At 47.9% G+C, this 20,731-nt stretch overlaps 1 protein-coding gene across 1 annotated transcript in view; it reads right to left on the bottom strand.

The window, feature by feature from the left end:
* GRIK4 (glutamate ionotropic receptor kainate type subunit 4) overlaps positions 1-20,731 on the bottom strand; it is a 399,878-nt gene that overhangs the window by 76,571 nt on the left and 302,576 nt on the right. The window contains 2 exon segments of the mRNA XM_054693152.1: positions 3,673-3,876; positions 9,097-9,204. Coding sequence (XP_054549127.1) covers positions 3,673-3,876; positions 9,097-9,204 — 312 coding nt within the window.

Genomic DNA, 20,731 nt, shown 5'->3' with positions numbered 1-20,731 from the left:
GTCCAGCTTAGTGATCTGCAAAGGGAGTCTTGAGTCTTCTGTGGTGGGTGGCTGGGCTTGCTTGGCGGGTCCCCTGTGTCTGCCATCCTTGACCTTCCCATCACCTCACCTCACTCCTTGCACTGAGTGCTTCTAGCCTGCAGCTCTGAGATGTGAGAAAAAGTGGGCCTCTTTGTAACTGGGCCAGCACTGGTTCAACCAGCTGCAGGCAGGGCTGTAGGTAGGGAGGAGGGTGAGGGATGCAGAGAGGGGCACACTAAGCTCTGGACCAGGTCACCTAATGGGGCCTGCTGAGAGAGCAGTTGCCTTGGGATCTGACTTCTTCAAGGCAGGGTCCTAGAGCACACCCCAGAGTATGGGGGGAGAGCTGTGGGGGTGAACTTTTATCGAGAGATGGGGACTCTGCAGAGACATTTTTCTCCCTCTCTGCTATGCTGACTGGTGAGGCAGTAGTGTCACAAGGCCTCTCCGAAGACTGACCAATCAGCTGTGCCTGATGCAAAGCAATGTTCCTTATATGTGCTCTTCCTCCTTGCCTGCCTCCTCCCCTTTCCCTCACTTCCGAGGCCTTGGAGTTGCACTGCCGGAGTTAGCATGCAAGTTTCTGTTCTCCAGGAAGTCTGGCCCAAGACAACACTCCTGCCCACTCTAACCCCAGTGGCATTCAGAAGACCTTCAGGAATGCTCTTTCCTTCTACCCAGAAGTCAGCTCTGTGTGTGCCTGCAGGCACATGTAGGCATGTGCATTAGCATTATTTAAATCCTTGCCAAAAATTCTTTCCAGATGAACACTGAAGCTTGAGGGAAGAATAAGATCACTTCTTTTCAACACACAGCTATAAGTGGATGGATCGAAACTCTAGTTTAGTTCTAACATCAAAATGTGAGCTCTCAGACCAGGAGTGCTCAAGTCTGACCAGGGCTTAAACGCTGGCTCTGAATGTACCAGTTAAGTGATTGTTGGCAGGTTACTCAAGTTCCCTGGCCCTCCGTTTCCTCAACTGTGTAAGTGACAGATTTACGTGTGGTGACTTCTTCCCACAGGGACATTCTGTAGCCCCAAGGACCTGCTGTTACAGCCTCTGAAATGTTCCTGTGCAGCTTGCTGTAGGGTGGATCCAGGCCCTAGGGCTATTGAAATCTCTGGGGAACATTGTGTTTCAGGGAGCTGGGTCCTGGAATCATCTGACTCCTACCCACTCTAACCTCAGTGGCATTTAGACGACCTTCTGGAATGCTCTTTCCTTCTACCAGGATGTCAGCCCAAATATCATTTCCCAAGGGAAGCCTCCCCGCCCACCGACCCTTGGCCTTGAAGACTAGATCCCAAGCCCCTCTAGTGTGTCTCTCAGAGTTGCTTCTATTTCACTTCTTTTGCATTTATCAAACATTGAAATTATATATTAATGTGATCATTTATCATTATCTGTTTCTAACTGGAAAGATGCATGACAGAAGTGTCCATGTTTACCTTGGACACAGTTTCTCCAAGGTCTAGAACAGTGGAAGGTGTCCACTAAATGTTTATTGAACAGAGGGGTTAATGAATTTGTTCCCAGTACTATGTAGCCAAGTCTTGATGAGAACAAAGCAGGGGTGTTGTGGCTTGAAAGCCAACCCCAGGTGAATGTTAAAATCCCCATCTGATTGAAATCGCCCCAGTCACTTGGTATGGTGCTGCGTGTCCTTGAGTCCAGGACTGCTATCCTCCTGCCAGTCCATGTCACAGCTCATTAGGGGGCTGATAAGGGGACAGCTGTGCACTGACTCTGTCATCCCTGAAGTCACCCTCCAGCACCAGGCTGAAGAAACGGGCTCAAGGTGACTGAGGACAAGGGCATTTCAGCTCTCTGTGGTCTCGCCACAGGGCTGTACCTCCACAGTATATCCAAACAAGGAGACTATTCTCTGAAGGAGGGTGGGGGCATCCTGAGCTGTTGAGAAAAGCAGCACTTCCTTTTCTGCTGAAGCCTGAACATAATCAGCAGAGTGGGCTCCAGTTTCTGGTTTCCAAGATGGCAGCTGGCTCCCTGCAGGGTCTTCACCTCTGCTCCCTGACCCTGTGAGTTGCTTCCAGGGCTCCCTAGGCCTTCTGTGCCCTTGTGTGGATTGGCCAGCCTCTCCCTTGTTTGCAAGTCTCTCCCTGAGGGTAAGGTCTCACATCTGAACCAGTTCACTCGGGACTGTAGGATGGTCCCCAGTTCCTGGAATAAGTCTTGCACCTGCCTGGTGAGTGCCGCTGCTGTCTGGACCACCAGGCGAGCTCCTAAGCACCCTCCTCCCCAGCTCCTAAAATCCCTTTCCATGCTCTTGTCTCTGCAGAACTTCCCACAACACATTGTCAAGGACTGCTCTTGATGCCCAACTAACATTTTTATCCTTGACAACAGACTTTAAAAATGTATCTTATATCTTAAGTATATGTCTCTAAAATCATACCAGCTCAGTAAGTAAAGGGAAAGGAAAAAGGAAAAGGAAGATGAAAAGGAGGGAGAATAAATAGGAGAGAGTGAAGAGCCTGGATTTCTGTAACATCAAAGTCCAGGAGAGGCAGCGTGTTGCAGCAGGGAGAACATGGGCTCTGGATTTAGACAGACGGGGGTTCAAATCCCAGCCTGGTCGTAGTCTAACTATGTGGCTTCATTCAAGCTCTCTGAGCTTCAGATGGCTCATTTATAAAATGGGGATAACAACTAGCTAAAAGGTATGTTTAAAGAGGATTAGAGATAATGTATGTAAAGCACCTTGCACATCGGATCGTGCTAGCAGGGAGGCTGCTGGGGCTCCTTTGCACTTGGGAATAACAGAGAGGAAGAGGGGTTGGTTCAAGGTCGCACTGACAACCGAGGTCTGTGTTCTCTGTATCGGCTACCCATTATCTATCTTCACCACAAAAACTCGGTGATAGAAGTATGGACAGTGAATTAGTAATGACTTAATTAATTTGTACAGATGTTAATAGCGCATACCAAGAAAACAAGAGCTGTCCCCCTGGAAGAACTTTCTATCTCCTTGCTCTCACCGAACAATGACTGACATTCCATGATGCTCACCTGCATTTTAATCAAGTCTCCATATTTCCCCTGCAAATCTTCAGCCTGTCTCAGTGCACCTTGGCCTCGGGTTTGTAAAAGCACATTAACAACAGCAGAAAATAATACAAGTCACCAAATAACCGTAACTGTGACCAACTCCTCTGACAGGTGATCTCTTTTCGCCTGTTACTTAACCATGTCTCCCTCCACAGCACTTTTTAAGTGTCAAAGTCAAGTCATCTAGGAGTGTTCTAGTCTCTAGGGCTTGTCCAAACTCTGCAAGGGTGCAGGAAGCAACAAAATGGTCTGAACAAGCAAAAGACAACTGCATTATCCAAAATGGAACCTGTACTCTCCAACCCATGGTAGTTGGTCAGTCCCTTTCACCTGTTACAAGCACTGGGCAGGGAGGCTACGGGGCAGGTGTCATGGTGGCCTCACTTACCAATGCACATGGCCAGTGCCTGGCTGAGTGTCAGCTGAGTGAAGACTTGTAGAATGAATGCAGGAATAAATGAAAAATGCACCCAGGACTGTCTGAATTAGTTAAGACTTTATAAACACATAGCACCGAGTTATGTCCTTCTGTCTCCCTCCCCCCTTACCCCCAAGTCCAATTCACCTGTTCTCTCCTTACCCTAGAGATCAGCTCCCCGACCATGCCCGTCCAGGTGCCATTGGCCTCGGGAACACCATACACGCCATCCCCGACCAGGCGGATCTTGTAGTTGAAGCGGAGGATCTCCGCCAGCTCCTTGAGCATGTCCACACAGAAGCCCTCGTAGCGGTCGTTGCCTTCCATCTCCTGGTGGTTCCCCTTCAGCATCAGATACGGGTTTTCCTGCAGCAAAACTGGGCAGCTGTCATTCTCATCTTAGCCCTGGTGTCTCAATCACACATGATGGGGGGGAGCAGAGCCGGGGGGAGATGGAGTAGAAGCAGATGTGGATTGGGTCTTTGGAGGGGATTCTTTGGAAGTGGCGACCAGCTCCCCTCCCCAGCTGCCAGGCAGTTCTCTAGCCAGGAATAGGCAATGATCCCACCATACGGAGGGCCCTGGATCTGGCACCACTGGAGACCACAGAGGGTCAAGTCTAAGCCTCTCCACCTTATTTGTGGTCATATCTGCTCCACTCTATTCCACTCTTTTCCCCCACCCCTTCCTTTTGTTAGGTGACACAAACCAACCCCTGGATGTTACGAGACACAAGATGACAGGCAGCAAGAGAGAAAACCTCTGGGGGCGACAACCCTCTCCTGACATGAGCGCAGTTTGGCTGGGCTTGGACTGGAGAGAGCTGGGAGTGTGCACGAGTCATGGATGGGCAGGACTGGTCAGGCATGTCGTGGGGCACGAAGAGGAAGGGTCTTAGACCTGGGGGGGGGTGGGTGACCATGGATGGTGGTGTCACTGCTACAGGTGGTTTGGGAGAGAAGAGGACTTGGATTTGAATTTGAGGTGCAGTAGTTTATCTGGGGGAGAAAGCAAGAGAATGTTTCAAATGTGGAATAAGGGCAAGAAGGGGCAGACTATGGGAAGAGATAGCCAAAGGGTGGAACACATGAGGCCATCGATGGTGAAGGGCTGAGAGAGGAGAGAGGAAAGGCAAGAGGGGGCCCTTAGGGAGACCATGATCTTAGAGAGCAGGGGAAAGTGAAGAAGGCAAAGCAGATGCAGCCAGAACACATGAAAATCAGGGAGAAGAGGTCAGGAGAAGTGGAGGAGGAGGACTTTCAAGGAGAATGCAGACACCCCTCACGATGAGCGGGCTGCGAAAAGGCCCTGGGTCTGGCATCACTGGTCACCTCTGGAAGGCAGAGTCCCTGGGGGTGGCTGAACTCTGCAAGGATGGGGGAAAACGGGGTACACGCAGGAGAATGCAAGAGCATTTTGAGACTTTAGAAGGTAAAGGAAAGCAAGCCAGTCATCTCCCCTCCACCCATCTGCCAGCAGTCCCAGCTCTCTCTGAGCTTCAGGCCCCCATCTGGAAACCACAGGGCTGGAGGATCCCCAAGGAGTCAACGATCCCCTGATTTATGGTTCTGCAAGATGGAGTGGGCCTGGAGAAGCAGCCGAGCGTAGTGAAGACGGTGGGGACAGCATGAGGGACCAGAGTAAATTTGTAGCTAGAAAGCAAGAGTCCCTCAAAAAGGAGAGATTAGAAAAGCAAGAAAGAGAAGTGCTCGGTGGTGCAGCCAGCCCCCAGGAGCCGGAGGATGCAGACGGGGCGGGGTGAGCGTGAGGCGGAGAAGCGGGCCCAGAGGCAAGAAGGACAGCAGGGATGTGGATACACCAAGGAGGTGAGGAGGCCGGAAGGTGAGGGACCCCTGCCAGCCTGCAGGGCTGTGTTCAGAGCGCAGGCAAGGAAGATTGAAGGTCATGTGTGAAAAGGTCAGCAGGATGGCTCAGGGGTGAGCAGGGAGTCCCCAGGCCCAGTGGCAGCCAAGAGGCTGGATGCAGAATGGAGCTGCGAGCAGGGCTGGCCAGGACAATCAGGCATGAAGGCAGGTGTGCGGTGAGCTGGCTGGGCATCAGGGCAGAGGGGCTACTAGAAGCTAAAGAAGGAAGTGCAGAAATGATTAGCTGGGCTCGAGCTGGAAGGGGATTCTCAGTCAGGGGAAGGCAGCCACACTGACCGGGGCCTCCAGGGGAGGAGGCAGGAGGGAGGTGTGGGCTTTATGATGCGGGAGAGGGGAAGGCAGAGGGTTGTGTGACAAAGAGACGTTGCTCTGATTTGAACGTGATAGTTTTGATTCATGCTCAGTTCACTCTGATGTCAATGAGATGGGGCCAGTCTGCCTGCCTCCCTCACACATGGGCCTTGGCTCCAGGGCTTCTCTCTGGCCCGTCTGCTCTTCCTCCCTTGTTCTGCCTGACCTAACATCTCCATCCTTGGGGTCCCAAGCCACTTTTCAGAACTCCCACTGCACTCACAGCTGGGCCCCACACTGGCATCTTTCAACCCTCCAGGTGGCAGGTAAAGTGGGGACCTGAGACTGACTCCCCCTTCTTTGACCTCCCCCAAGCTAGTGGGTCCCCCTTCTCCAAAGCCTCCAACATTAGCATTCTTTGACTGTGTCATAAGAGGCACTGAACAGGCTTCATAAATGGGGTTGGCAACACCCCAGAGTATGTGTAATTCTCCCAACGAGTGTCACAAAATTTTCTTCTCCAAATACTCTCAACTTAATTCAAAATTCACTGACAATGTCAAAATAAATACACAAAGACTAATCTTGGAGCGAGAGGAAGTATCACAAATGACAGAAATGTTGGGGTTCACTAGCACTTTGGGAAATGTGGGGGTTCAGGGCTGGCCCGGAGCAGGAGGCCCAGTCCTGGCAGGAGTGTCTGGAGAATGGCAGGTGAGAATGCAGGAGAAACGTCGACCACGCGGGCTGACACGGGGCAGATGCCCCAGGAGTGGGGGCTGCGGCTAATTCTGCACATTTGCTGGTATTAACCAATAAGTCACTCACCCGTCCCAAGTGGGCCTGATGGGAACAGGAGACAACAGGGATCCGTGCTGAGTTTTAAGGGATAAATCATTCAGGATTACCATTTGCCAGGGATAACCCACAAATGGCCACCCAGGGACTGAATTAGATAATCATTTCCAGTAAGTTACTGCATCAACCATCTCAGCCACATGCGCATAAGAAAAGGGCCACTGCAATTTTTGTTTGAGTTGTACTTGTCATATTATTAAATGTTGCCTGATACCACAGTGCCCTGCCCACCCCCCCCCCCGTCCCTTGCCTTCATGAGCACACGTGTGTAAATGTGAATACACACGATCTTGCACACATGCAGTCAGACTGACATGCCCAGTCTGGAAACACAGCCCTGCGGTGTCACTGAGACTGTGGGTCTGTGCCAAAGCCCCAAGCCCTGTCTGGTCCCGGACCCTGAGAGGCAGCACAGACAACTCAGCAACGTCCCCATCTCCCTCCTGGACTCACGCTGGCTTTCTAGGGGCTCCTTCCTACTCTGTGTCAGGCCTGTCTCTCATTGTAGAAGGGGAGGCAGAGCTGTAAAGAACCACAGCACTGTGAAGCTATCTGCAGCCTCTGCAGTCAGGGAGCTACCCACATGGTTCAGCAGACCTCTCCTGTCTTGCCTGCTGCTCCCCTCAGGAGTGTATTTCTGTCAGTCTGCCCGTTCTGTTCCCCACTCTGTCTCTGGTGAATCCTCTCACCTCCCTGCACCTCTGGCCTGTGCCCCAGTTCTTGTATGCATAAATAAATACATCTTTAAAAAAAAAAAAAGCACACTTCCAGCAGGAGAAATGCCGCAAGAGAGGTGTATAAAATGCTAGAGACCAGGACAGGGAAGAGATAGGATTAGGAAGACTTTGTGGAAGAGGTGACATCTGAGCAGAGCTCAGACATGGGAATTAGAGGAAAGACATTACTGGGAGAGGGAACAGCATGAGTGAAGGCAGGGAAGGGCATGATAGAGTGAGAAATGTGGGGCTATAGAGTACTGCTGTTCCCTAAGCTGTGTGGAAGGGAAGCAGGAGTGGCAGGCGGGGCCTGTTCATGACAGGTTTATATACCAAGCTCAGGGGCAGTGGGTTCTGGCTGCACCAGAGGATATAAGTAAGGAAATGATGGGACAATTCTGATTTGAGAATGACCACACACACAAACGAGCCTGTCTCCTACCAAATGAGGGGGAAACTCACCAGCATGGCCTTCAAGTTGCTAAGCACTATGGACCCATTTTTTCTGGCCTCATACCTTTCCTCTCACCACCTATACCCACATCCTGAGAAAACCTGTACCTTTGCAGCATTCCTGAACACCGAACAATGCTCTCCTACCTTCCAATCTCCCTCCCCATCTCTCCCTGACTTTGGGGCCCCTCTTCCAATGCCCTGACCTCTCTGATAGGTAGGACCCCCTGCTCCTTCAAACCCCACAGTGCTAGGCATGTGACTCCTTTCTGGATTTTACCCCACAGTGCTTATAGTGAGTAGATCAATAATTCTGGTTCAGGGTACATGGGAACTTGGAGTTTATGTAGATAGTGATGGAAGTCCCTGAGCTCTTTTTATTACCTTGAACAAGAAAAAATAACAACAACAACAAAACAACAAAACCCAAAAACTCAACAAAACAGACACATTTGTAGACCTTGCACATTTAGCACTGATAAGGCTGAGCAGGTTAACTAATTCATCAAGTCTCTGCTTTGGGCTGGAATTATATCAGTGTGGCAACACTGGTTATCTCCTGCTGATAAGCTGCTGTGCCAGACAGGGAAATATGCTTTTGATTAGTTAAAAAGGAGGGTAGGGTAGGGTAGGGAAACAAACTAATTATTGCTTAACACATGCAGTTGTTTAATTGACAAATCTTTAAAACATAAGGTCTTTGGGGGGGGGGGCTGTGGGGAATACCTTGGCCACAAAAGCACTTGATGCATGCCTTTTAGCAAATGCTAACCTCTTTGAAGGTGAGACTGAACGGAACTCATCTTTGCGTCTCCAGGCATGAGCACAGTGCCTGGCACACGGGGACAAGTGCTCGGAATTGGTGAAGAGAACTGAATCAGAGGCATTTAGTCCCTCGCTCTTATGGATGGAGAACTCTCTTGTCTCCAAGTGGAAATGAAGAAACAGTGCTGAGAACCCACCCAGTGTCCACTGCAGAGGGAGTACATTTTGCACAAGTTACCAGGCAAGACAGGCTGTTGGGAAGGACCAGGGGACACCCCGGTGGACCGAATTCAGTCCCCACTTGGGCTTCTCCCACCTTTGTCCTAAGGTTCTCTTCCTCTGGCAAGCACAGCTGCCCCGGCTGTCAGGGTGCCCCTGGAAGAGGCATATGTAAACTGTGGGCCTCCCCACCCCAACTCTTCCCCAGCTGCTTTAGAACTCATCAAATATCATTTCCATATGAAACAGCAACTTGAGTTTAATTACACTGTCATAAATTGGCCTCAGCGCTGTGATTAGAGCTCCTATCTCTGTTCTCTGGGAAGTCTGTGAGTGCGTGGGGCTGGGGAGGCACCCTGGGGAGCTGCAGCTGGGAGGTTCGGGGACGCCCCGCTTACCAGGATGGTGGTGACGACCAGAGTGGTGTTGAAGAGGCTGTCGGAGATGTTGGAGGCGTAGAGGCGGCTGTCCATGCTGAGGCCGTCCGCCACGTGCCACTGGCCAATCTGCCAAGACCAAGGAGAGAGGACTGGGAAGAACTGGGGGAGCGAGGAGGGGGGCTGGTTTCTCCAGCCCTGCGGGCTTCCAGGGTTGCAAAGAGCCAAAGAGTAGAGGGGCCAGTCCACAGCCTCTGACTAGGCTGCCCTTAAGCCACAGAAAGGATGCATGTGGTGGGGAGCAGAGAGGTTAGAGGGACAGGGGTCCTGTTACCTAGGACGGTGGCTGGGAGACCCAGGAGAGCAAGGGGGGAAGCGCGGAGAGACAGAGGAGAGGTTCAGGGGAAAATAAATCAGGAATGCAGTTTGTGGAAGTTCTTTCCCACAGAAGGGACGGAGCCTTATCTTGAGGCAGGAATGAGCCACAAAGCTCTTGAATTTAAGCATGTCTTCAGTACTTCTGATCTAAATAAGAATCAGAAGGGCATGCTGGAGAGAACTGGCATAGTCTCGGCCCTTCAATAAATGTTGGCCAAATAGTTCAAGGAATGAACCAGAAGAGGGAAGACCCAGGTTCTGGTCGACCTGTGTGGAACAGTGAGAACTTAGGCAAATTACTTCCATCTCTCTGAGTTTCAGTGTCCCCCTGTATATAGGGGATGGGGACATTTGCACTGTCTCCTGAGCCCCAGCTGACATCAGGGAGGTGCCCATTTGACATTACGCAGTCAGCCAGGAGCACAGATCTCCATGTGTAACCTCGGAAAACTTACTGAACCTCTTTGAGTTTGTTTTCTTATCTGTAAAGTGGGAATACCGATAGAAACTTGCTAGGGTGGTTGTGATCTAGCCTGATACTCATTTTCTTCCCTTCATTGTCTAGACTTACAGGGAAAGAATCCACAGCTTGCTCAGTTCCCCATTCTGAACATCACCTCCTCCACCCAACCCAAGAGCATTGGGTTTTCAATGGTTTGTTTGTTTTCCAAGTGGAATTCTTTTCATAAATACAGATACATGTGTGTGAGATGCCGATATACTTCTACTAGCTGGAGCCCCTGGCAGATCATTTCTGTTGCTGAGCATTTGAGGTGGGCAGCCAGGAGAGACGGCTGACAGCTGGCTACAAACCCAATGAAATGTACACATCGGCCGTTGCCAGGCGTCTCCAGGCACCAGCAGCAGCTTCCCTGGAAAACCCTCACAAGTTCCACGGATGCCATGTGGCTCTATTCACCAGAGCTGGGCTCTGGGTTACACTTCTGGAAGCTTCAACAATAATAAAGAGACATCTCATCCCCACCCCTGGGGATGAGCCGGCTGAGGGTCACAAGCAGCAGGAAACATCTCCTTGATGTCACGGTCTGAAGCTTGAAGACAGAGTCCAAGTTAGGACCACCCTGGACCCTCTGGCTTCAGTTGCAGGCAGGAGCCTGATGGTCTCTACAGTCAAGCCTGTCATCAGCCAAAGAGGAGATGACCCCAGACCCTGGCCAGCCTCCGCAAGGTACCATTGAAGGTAGGTGGGTAGCTCTCTGCACTGTACATGCTCAAGTTCAGCATTTAGCTCCTGCACATCCACATAGGAAGTCTCATTTTAGATAAAGAAACTAACGCCAAAATACAAGCAGGCCCCCAACCTGCCCATGGCCACCTGGTCATCATCTGAGAGGCCCGAGCTTTAGCCACTGGGCTCTTAGGCCCACATGAATCCACCCTAGGAAGCCCTTGTGGCCATCCTGTTGGTTTCTCCAATACCTGTTACACATTTTGGTTACCTGTCACCCCACTAGCCAGGGTGGGGCTGGCCTGTTTATGCTCTAGCCCCTGCGCCCCAGCTAAGGGACTAGTGCTTGGAAGGGGTAGCCATCGACTCAGATCTGCAGACTGCTACAGGTGGTGAGGCTCAGGCAGAAGGCAGGTAAGCTGATGAGGCCCCATGGACCAGTCAGGTCAGGTTCAGCCTCCTCCCCTCTCTCTCTCTGCAGGGGGAGAGAGTGGGGCAGGATGAGTGACCTGGTGTTCAAGTGAAAGGGGAGCAGTGGTTACTGGACACCCCTTGGGCTAGAGGGTTTTTATCATCTCTGAATTCTCCCATCTTGTGGAATAGCTCTGGTGTTTTCAGTTCATTTACAAGGGAACTGGGCTCGGGGAGGGCTACATGGCTTGCCTAAGGTCACCAAGTTTGTAGGCGTGGCACAGGTTTGAACTCAGAGCTGTCGTACTCCTAAATTAAGATCTTTCCAGTTCCTGTGGAAGTCTCATAAGGTGGAGATACCCAAAAGCATGCCCTGCAGGTAAGTCGGCCCAGCTAACAGGAAGACCTGAGGGGCCTCTCATCCAGTAGGGACCCTGGGTACAGAGCTTTTTCCTTCTGGATGTTGACACTCCAACAAAATGGGTAAAATGAAATGACTGTCCTCTTGGACACTCAGTTTTTTGGTCTTCAAAATGGATAGAATGGGTTCCTGACAGTCCCTCCTGGGGTGGGAAGGCCACATCTGGATGGAAGAACATAAAGAACAACTGGTGTGAGATGGTATCTCATTGTAGTTTTGATTTGCATTTCCCTGATTACAAGTGATGTTGAACATTTTTCATATGCCTGCTGGCCATTTGCATTTCCTCTTTGGAGAAGTTTCTTTTTAGCTCTTCTGCCCATTTTTTTGACTGGGTTGTTTACTTTGTTTTTGTTCCATATGATCCAGCAATTCCACTCCTACATATTTACCCAAAGGACACAGAAACATTAATCCAAAGGGCACCTGTACCACTATGTTTATAGCAGCACTATTTACAATAACTAAGCTATGGAAACAATCCAAATGCCCAAAAATAGATGACTGGATCAGGAAGATGTGGTACATATACACAACGGAACATTACTCAGCAATCAAAAAAGATAAACTCATTCAATTTGCAGCAACATGGATGGAGCTGGAAGGGATCATGCTCAGCGAAATAAGCCAGAAAGAAAAAGAAAAATACCGGATGGTCCCACTTATAGCAGGAATTTAGAAAACCTAAATAAGGGACCAGGAAAAAGACTAATTATAATAAAGTAAATATCAAAATCAACAAGCAACTATAAACCAGAGACACACTATGGGGGGGGGGCAGGATGAAGGGCGTAGGATCAAAACAAGGGAGGTGGGAATTGTATGGGGAATATAACCAAGATGAAAATGCATACATTGTGCAAAAATGAAAAATGATGTAAAAAATATATAAAATTAAAAAATTAAAAAAAAGAGATGGGGAAAAAAAAAGAATAATTGGGCTAGATGGCAGCATCTAGAATTCCTGGGACAGAACTAAAGTCTCCAAGTTCTATTTGTCACCTTAAAGGTGTACTTCACATCTCCTTTAAGATCCCAGTCCTCTGCACCTTGCCCCCTCCCTCCACCCTCATCCCATGGAGGGCCCCAGACTCCCTGGTCTCACCTGAGCAACGAGAACGGATCCCACAAAAAGCCAGAGATAGAAAAGATTTACTCAGAGCCAAATCCGACAGCCTGAGCAATGTACCCCACCCCCCACCCCCCACCTCTGGAGACACAGCAAAGAGACTAATTAGCCCCTAAGCTCCAGTCAGGAAATGAATCTCCCACCCACCCTCCCATTAGCCCCCAAGAAATTAATAAACTCATCAGATTCAACAAAGCGGCTTGGCAGCTATTACCCACTGCAATTTAATTGCAGAAAGGCAGTGGGAGGGAGAGGGAGAGACAGCCAGGCACCCTGGGATACAGGCTAATTGCCCCACCTACTGGGCACCTTCCATGCCACACACATGCCAGGAGAGGGCAGGATACAGCTCTCATCACTGAAAATCTGTGGCTCTGCTTCCAGCCAAACTCCCCTGCTCCACCCGCTGACACCTGCCCCAAAGCCTCCTGCAGAAACAGCTGTTTTGCAAGCCTTTTCCACATGCCCACATGTGGGCTTGATTATGTCTCAAAAATAATGTCTTTCCTTGGCCCTCTCTGTCCTTTCCCTTGCTCTGCCTTCCCACCAGTTTATAGCCCCAGGGGTTGTAGAGAAAGGAGGAGAGGGTATGGGTTTGGACAGTACCACCACTAGCCTATCCAGCCCTGAGTTACAGGTTAATGTGGCCCTGCAGGTGTACAGCTGGGTGTGCAGAGCACAGGCTGGATTGTAGCCTCCACTTGCCCTTGAGCATCGCACTATAAAGTCGAGGGCCCCAGTACTGGAGGGCCTGGGTGTAACCTGGCTTCTCTGCTTATGAGCTGCATGACCTGGGTAAGTTAGTTAATTCTTCTGCACCTCAATTTCTCCCTGCTATAATTGATTAAAATAGTAATTATTACTCATAGGGTTCTTAAGGAGATTAAAGGAGATGATAATGTGCAAAGTACTATGTAAGTAGTCATTAATTTAATTTTGAAACCATGGTTCTGAGACAGGAGGTTGGATATTGTCTGCACCCTCCAGAGGATACCGTAGACTTTAGTTTATTAGACAGATTAGTCCAGTACCACCTGTCCTCCTCACTGGCTGTTTCCTGGACCAGCCATTTCACCATTTGAAACGAAAGTCCTCAGGCCCCATTCCAGACTGATTCAATCAGAAACTCTAGGAGCAGGGCCCAGTTGTATGTGTTGCAGCAAGGCCTGCAACACAGACTGTTGGATTCCCGATGGTCTCTAACACAACAGAAAGGGCAACTCAGATGACAAGCATGGTGACAGGGAAAGGCAAGGGTATAGAGATCAGCAGTGAAATCAAGTGCTGATCCATGGTGAACTAGGAAATGTCAAAAACTGACTTTCCAGGGAAACCACTGATCTGGTAGTGCCTGCTAATTTCTGTGGTGTAAATACTCCCACCCTGACTGATGTCAAGCTACCAACATGATGTCACTGCATAAAGTTGAAAAGAGACGGGCTGAACTTTTCTTTGAGGTTGGTTTGCACAGATAACAAAGCTTGCATCTTATCAGCAAATGACCTCACCTGTGCAAAGCAGAAGCAACTAACCATGAGGGGAGCTCCCAGGCCAGCTGAAGCCTGAGGCACACATGCAGAGGAGGGGGTGCTATCCAGGGGTGAAATGTGCACCAACAGAAATCCAAAACCTGTTATCTGAAGGAAAGAAAGCCTCTTCGTACTTCATGAATTGCCCGATGGGCTGCAGCTAGTGGGGGCACCCTGACTCCAAGCCATGGGGGAGCCAATCATGCCCACAGGCTCTGTGCTGGGTGCCACAGTTAAGTAGAGGAATTTCACTGGCACTTCACTTTATTAGGAGGGAAGGTAAAGCCTGCATAAGTTAACTATGTGGCTGAGCTGGCAAGTGGAAAAAAACAGGATTCAAAAGGCCAGTGAGTTGCTGCACTGGGATCACAATATTTAAAACAAATGTACTTTTCACGGCTGAGTCTAATGCTCTTGAAGAAACATCTGATGATAGGAGTGCTTACTCAAAGAGGAAAATGTGGGTAAATATGACTGATCTGGGACCTAGAATGTATCACTTATCTAAGAGCCCAGAAGATACAGAATACATATAAATTAATAAAAATTCTGCTCCTTTAAGCACCATAGCTTTAGAAATTTTAATTTCTACTTGAAAATATCATTTACAAAAATTCTTTCTCAGGGAATTATTGTTTCCGCTGTGTGCTTAGACAGAGTGAGTGTCTTTACCTTCTGACACTGTGTCACCACTGGGAAATTGATAGTGACAGACAGATGATGCTGGTGGCTGAAATGTGAAGGACCACTTGCCTTCTCTTTTACGGTTTTATAAGTTAATTTGCCTGGTTCTCTCCCTGTCTCTTTTCTTACTGTGGACTATCACTTCTCCCTTCTATCAAAATACCTGTTTCTGGCGCGCAGACCTCTCCTGCCGCCCGCTGCTCCCCTCAGCAGTGTACTTCGGTCCTTCTGCCTGCTCTGCTCCCCGCTCTGGCTCTGGTGAATTCTCTCACCCTCCCGTGCTTCTGACTGTACCCAGTGCGTGAATAAATAAATAAATAAATAAATAAATCTTTAAAAAAAAAAAAAATACCTGTTTCTAAGACCCCTGCCCTTCTAGTAACTGTACCTGAGACTCCTGGGGTGAACAAACAAGGGACCAAATTTCAAAGAACTGCTGGAAGTAAAACACAGATGAAGCCTGATGGGGCGGAGAGCACTAGTGAATGGACTCCATGACATTATGCAAGCCGCCCATGCGCCCTCAAAGTCTGCTACTACGTGGGAGACCTGCATTTGGTTGACCAGGGACCCTCGTCAGTGTATGCAGGCTGCTCACTCCCTCAGTGACATGCTGTGGGAAGTGCCAGTCCAGGGGGCATGACCACAGAGCTGGCATGTCTCCTGGAGTCTGGAGACCTGTATTGGTGGCATCAGGCACTGTGACCACACAGCAGGGGGAGCCTGAGTAAGTTAGTTCATTTCCACAGTCTCACCCATCCCCGGGCCAAGTCCAAGTTCCCAGGGAACTTTCTCTCGGCTAGAATCCACCTTGGGTCCCTGTGTCCTAGTCTCCACACAGCACCAGGCAGTCTCTACAAAATCTCAATAATGCTCACACTCACTCCCATGTCAGACCCTTCAATTCCTTCTCACTTTGGTTGAAGAATAGAGGCCAAAATCCTTAGCGCAAATTAGCAGGCCATGAGGTCTGGCACTGCTCACTCTCCACGCTTTTACAATATTCTCTCCAGCTTTATCAGCACTCTAGTCACACCGAGGAGTTCAAGTGCAATGAGCTCCTTCCTGCCAGGGTCCTCGTGCAAGCCATTTTGTCTGGAACCCCTTACTGCACAGCCCCTTCTTCCCCAGATCTCTTTCCGTGAGTTCAGGAGTTGGCACACCATGGGCTACAGGCCAAAGTCGGCTCACCACCTGTCTCGGAAAATAAAGTTTTACTGGAACACAGGCAGGTCCACTCATCGCTGCATTGTTGTGTGGCTGCATTCAGCTATAACAGTAGCTGCAAAGTCTAATTTTTTTGCTATCTGGACCGTTCTAGAAGTTTTCCAAACTGATGAGATCTGTAGTTGAGATCTGTTCATCTTTTAGGCCTCAGTTCAAATGTCACTTCCTTCAGGAAGCCTTTCCTTTATTTTCCAAAGTCAAACTTCTCCCAGAACCATCTCCTTTTCCTTCAGTACATTTACCTCAGATTGTAATTATACATTCATTAATGAGCTCATTGCTCGTCTTTCTTACTACACCTCTGCAGGAGAGCCCTGTGCTGTCGCCTGGGATGGGGGTCCTGCCCAGAGCCACCGCACCCGCCTGCTCAGAGCCTTCTTCATACTCCCACTTAGAATCACTCCGAGTTGTCATTTTGCCACTTTATTCTTTTCCAAGCAGGTAAAAAGGGATTCATTTTTAAAGCCCCAAGGGATTTCCTCACATCCCTGCCTGCATCCGTGGGTGTACACACAGCTCTATAACATTTAATATTTTATGTACGTGCAGATCATTGTTCTTTGCGTTCAGTGCTGCCAGGATCCAGTTTCTTCTAGAGAAGCCGACAACTCCAAGGCTCAGAGTCAGAGTTCCCAAGCACTTATTGATCACCTTTGCATGCTGGGTTTGCTGGGCATCAATTTCCCTGATTTTGCACAAGACCCGTTAATAGTCCTATCTGAAAAATGCAGACAATTCCGACAACAATAATAGTGTTCAATGTAGGCACTTTCAATACGTTTTTGTTGAGTGAATGAAATCGAGACTCAGAGATGTCAAGCAACTTACTGAGAATCACAGTTAATGGGGGATTAAAATGAGATTTGAACTCATGTTCTGTTAACTGTGATGGCATCTTTCAGGTTAGGGCAAGTGCAGGCTTTCCCACCCTGAAGACCTGGGCCTCTCTGATTACCATGAACTTGTTGGTTGGATAATACAGCCCTGAGAGCAGTCAGTTACAAGAACCCATGAAAGTGATCTTGGCCAAGGTGCAGAGTGGTTATTTAGGGGTTTAGTACAAAGGGATGGGGGGCAGGGCACCAGAAGATCTACATTTCCTTTCCTCCTCTGCCATGCATAAGCTGCGTGGTCTTGAGCAAATCACTTAACCTCTCTGAATCTTCCTCATCTGTAAAATAGCAATAAATGAACCCGCTTGCCCACAGTACAACATTGCTGTTGATAATCAACTGAGATAATATGTATGATGAGCCATAATAAGCCATGGGAATGAGTCATAATAAACCATGGCAATGTAAGATAAATACTATTTCCTGTCTAGTGGGAATGCAGCTGATCAGAAATAGAAGATTTGGCTTCAACTTCCACCCTGCTGTTTGCCCCGTGGCCTTGGAAAATCAATTTTGCCACCTATAAGATAAAGGTAGTTTTCTTTCCCTTTTCCCCTTACTGGGATGATCTGAGGTAGAGATGTTAGTTTAAAGGCCTACCCAAATGCAAGCTCTCTTTAGTCCAGATCCTGATCTCCAGGGCCATCCAAAGTAGAATGGACCATAGCTAACAAATCATTTTTTTGAGGTCAAAGTTCTCATTAGGAAGGATGCATGTAATAATGTATTAGCGCCTCCTTGAGTGCACCGACTGATTTGACATGCAGGCAGGAAAAACGACAGTCCATTGTGAAACACTATGGCCAGAGACCCCAGGAATTAATTGAGACTGAATTAGTTTCAGAGTCTCCAGAGGATAGCTCTGTACCTTGAAGTAAGACCAGCAAAAAGGCTTGTAATGTAAGTCTTCATGGTGAACACCCCTGGCATGAGGTAATAAACTGTTTATTGATTTAAATCCAACATCTCCAATCATAAAAATTTAGTTTGCAAGGGAGACTGGGTCATAGTAAGGGCCCAACTGAGTGGTTGAGGGGATGATTTGAGGAGCTAAAAAAGTTGCAGTTTCGGGTATTGGTCAAACACCACACTCTCTTGTCCAAAATATACTCTTAGGGGGCCTCCCTGGTGGCACAAGGGGTTAAGACACAACCTATGAAGCTGTCCGCAGCCTCTGCAGCATAAGTTCAATCCCCGGCCAGCCAGGGAGCAACCCACATGGCACAGCAGACCTCTCCTGACACCTGCTGCTCCCCTCAGCTATGTACTTCGGTCAATCTGCCTGTTCTGTTCCCCACTCTGTCTCTGGTGAATCCTCTCACCCCCCACGCCTCTGGCCTTTAGCCCAGCTCTTGGATGCACAAATAAATAAGTCTTAAAAAAATACACTCTTAGTACAAAATCTGAGCTTACATGCGGAATTCTGTGAACATTAGGGTTCAAAGGACAACGATGGCGAATGTCAAAGGGGTGAATTCAAAATGCCAGGGAAAGCTGGGAAGAACACATCAAGTGAACTCTACCTGTGCTTATTAAACCTTCAACTCAACTGGTCTAAGGCAGTGTTTTGTTCAACTGTGGCTGCAACCCATTAGTGGGTTATGAAATCAATTTAGTGGGTCAAGACCTACATTTAAAAAATGAAATATATACCTAGAATGCATCAGAGTGTAATGCAAAGAACAGGATAACTATTGTTTCATAAGCTTTCATTCAATAATGTATGTATAGGTGGTTGTTTATGTCCTGGATTGCAACCTAAATGCACATCAGGCTCAAAAAGTATGAGCATATAGAAGGGATTTGGACAATACTCACTACTCCATTAATTAGCCTGGAGCAGAGTACCTGGAACAGGTACTTGGCATTCATGAACTCCTAGTTCTAATCACTTGTAACTAAACAACTATTAAAAAATTATACAAACTAATATTTTTGAACATTTACTATGTGCCAGATGCTGGGCTAGATGCTTTTACCTCTGTTATCTTATTTACTCTTCCCAACCGCACTATAAGGGGTACTGCCATTGTCCTGATTTTACAGATTAGAAAACTGGGCTAGGGAGGTTGGATTTCTTGTCCAAAGTTCTATATTAATGCAGATTCAAACTCAGGCAGATCTACTCTGTTACACTTGCCTCAAGTTATTTTCCTGGGCGATGGATTTGTAGCTAAACAATAAATATTTGAATTGTTATTCTTTGTCCATTCGTATGTACTTGCCGTAAGCATTTCTGTTTGAAAGTCCACATCTTGAAAGTCAGCCTTCGCTTTTTCTTGCCTTTGATTCTGACTTACATATTTGAAAGATGATTTTTATATAAAGCTTGAGTGGGGGACAGTAAAAAAAGTAAAGCATCAGGAATTCTGGGTTCCTGACTTGGCTCTGCGATCATCTGGCTCTGGTGTCCCCAGAGCTCTGGTCCTTGACCTCATACCCACCTTCACCTGGGTGCCCATCAAATTTTGACCATATGAATGTCCCCCTTTTGGGGAAGCCCTTCCCAATCCCTCTGACTCAGTCTAATCACCATAATGGCGATTCACAAGTAGTGCCTGAAACTACATTATAGATGTAGAAACTACATCTATTATATACAGTTGACTCTTGAACAACCAGGGGGTTAAGGGCATTGACCCCCATTTAGTTTAAAGTCCACTTATAATTTTTGACTTCTCTAAAATTTAACTACTAACAGCCTGTGATTGGCAGGAAGCCTTAATGATAACAAAGTTGATAAACACATATTTTGGATGTTATACATATTATACACTGCATTCTTAAAATAAAGAGAGCTAGAAAAAGAAAACATAATGAAAAAATCATAAGGAGGAGAAATATATTTATCACACTGTACTGTGTTTCTTCATACATCAGTTTACTTCATTGTTTATAAGATGAATCTGTTTATAAATGGAATTTTGCCATTCAACCCCTACCCTGCTCAGGAGTCAGCTGTAATTAGTTAAAAGTCCATCTTGCCCATTACACAATACATTCCATAAGTGATGAGACCCTATTTTGTTCCCCACTGGAGACTGTGCTTAGTAAAAATTGGTGATTGCATGAATAAATTCCTCTTTCTGTCTCCGGCTCCCAGGACAGTGTCTGGCCTATAATGGGCTCTCAATAAATATCTGTTGAATTGAATTATTAAATTCCTTTGAGTGAGTCGCTTCTTTTTAGTCTTCGGTTATCTTTCCTACAAAAGTGGATGTAGTCTAGCTCCTTCCAGCTCAAAGATGAATTCTGAAAATGCTAGTTGTATAGTGTGATATCATTTCTCAAAGTGCCTTGGGGTAGGGTCTGGGAGGAACAGGCCTGAGAGGGACAAGATAAAGAGGTCTCAGACAGGTGACTGCGGACAGGCACTGCAGGCACAGCTTCCCAGGCACAAAGATGAGACAGCCTCCTATAAGAGGGATACAAAAAAGGATCCTCTTCCACCCGTTCTCTCTGAGCCCCGTGGCTGATTCCTGGAGATCCTCCACTGTAAAGCCGTATCGTTAAGTTGAGAAACTGTGTTTAGTTAACATGGAAATACATTTGTAAGTGTGAACACATTCTACTCCTCTCAGTTGCACGCACCATTTACAAAGGGATGGCAGGTCTCATGCAAGAGAAGAGAGTGCTCTTCTACACAATCACCCCCCAAACACTGCGTATTGCTCCAGGAACCCCTCTTTAAGAGGAGCATAGACTAACTCGAGCGTGTTCTGAGGATACTGACCAAGAAGGTAAAGAGACTGAAATCACATTATATAAGGGGAGGATGGAATGAATGTTTGAACC

Source organism: Talpa occidentalis, unplaced genomic scaffold (genome assembly GCF_014898055.3).
Source record: "Talpa occidentalis isolate TD23 unplaced genomic scaffold, MPIMG_talOcc4v2.1 talOcc4.12, whole genome shotgun sequence".
Taxonomy (NCBI): domain Eukaryota; kingdom Metazoa; phylum Chordata; class Mammalia; order Eulipotyphla; family Talpidae; genus Talpa; species Talpa occidentalis.
This window is presented reverse-complemented; position numbering and strand designations above follow the sequence as displayed.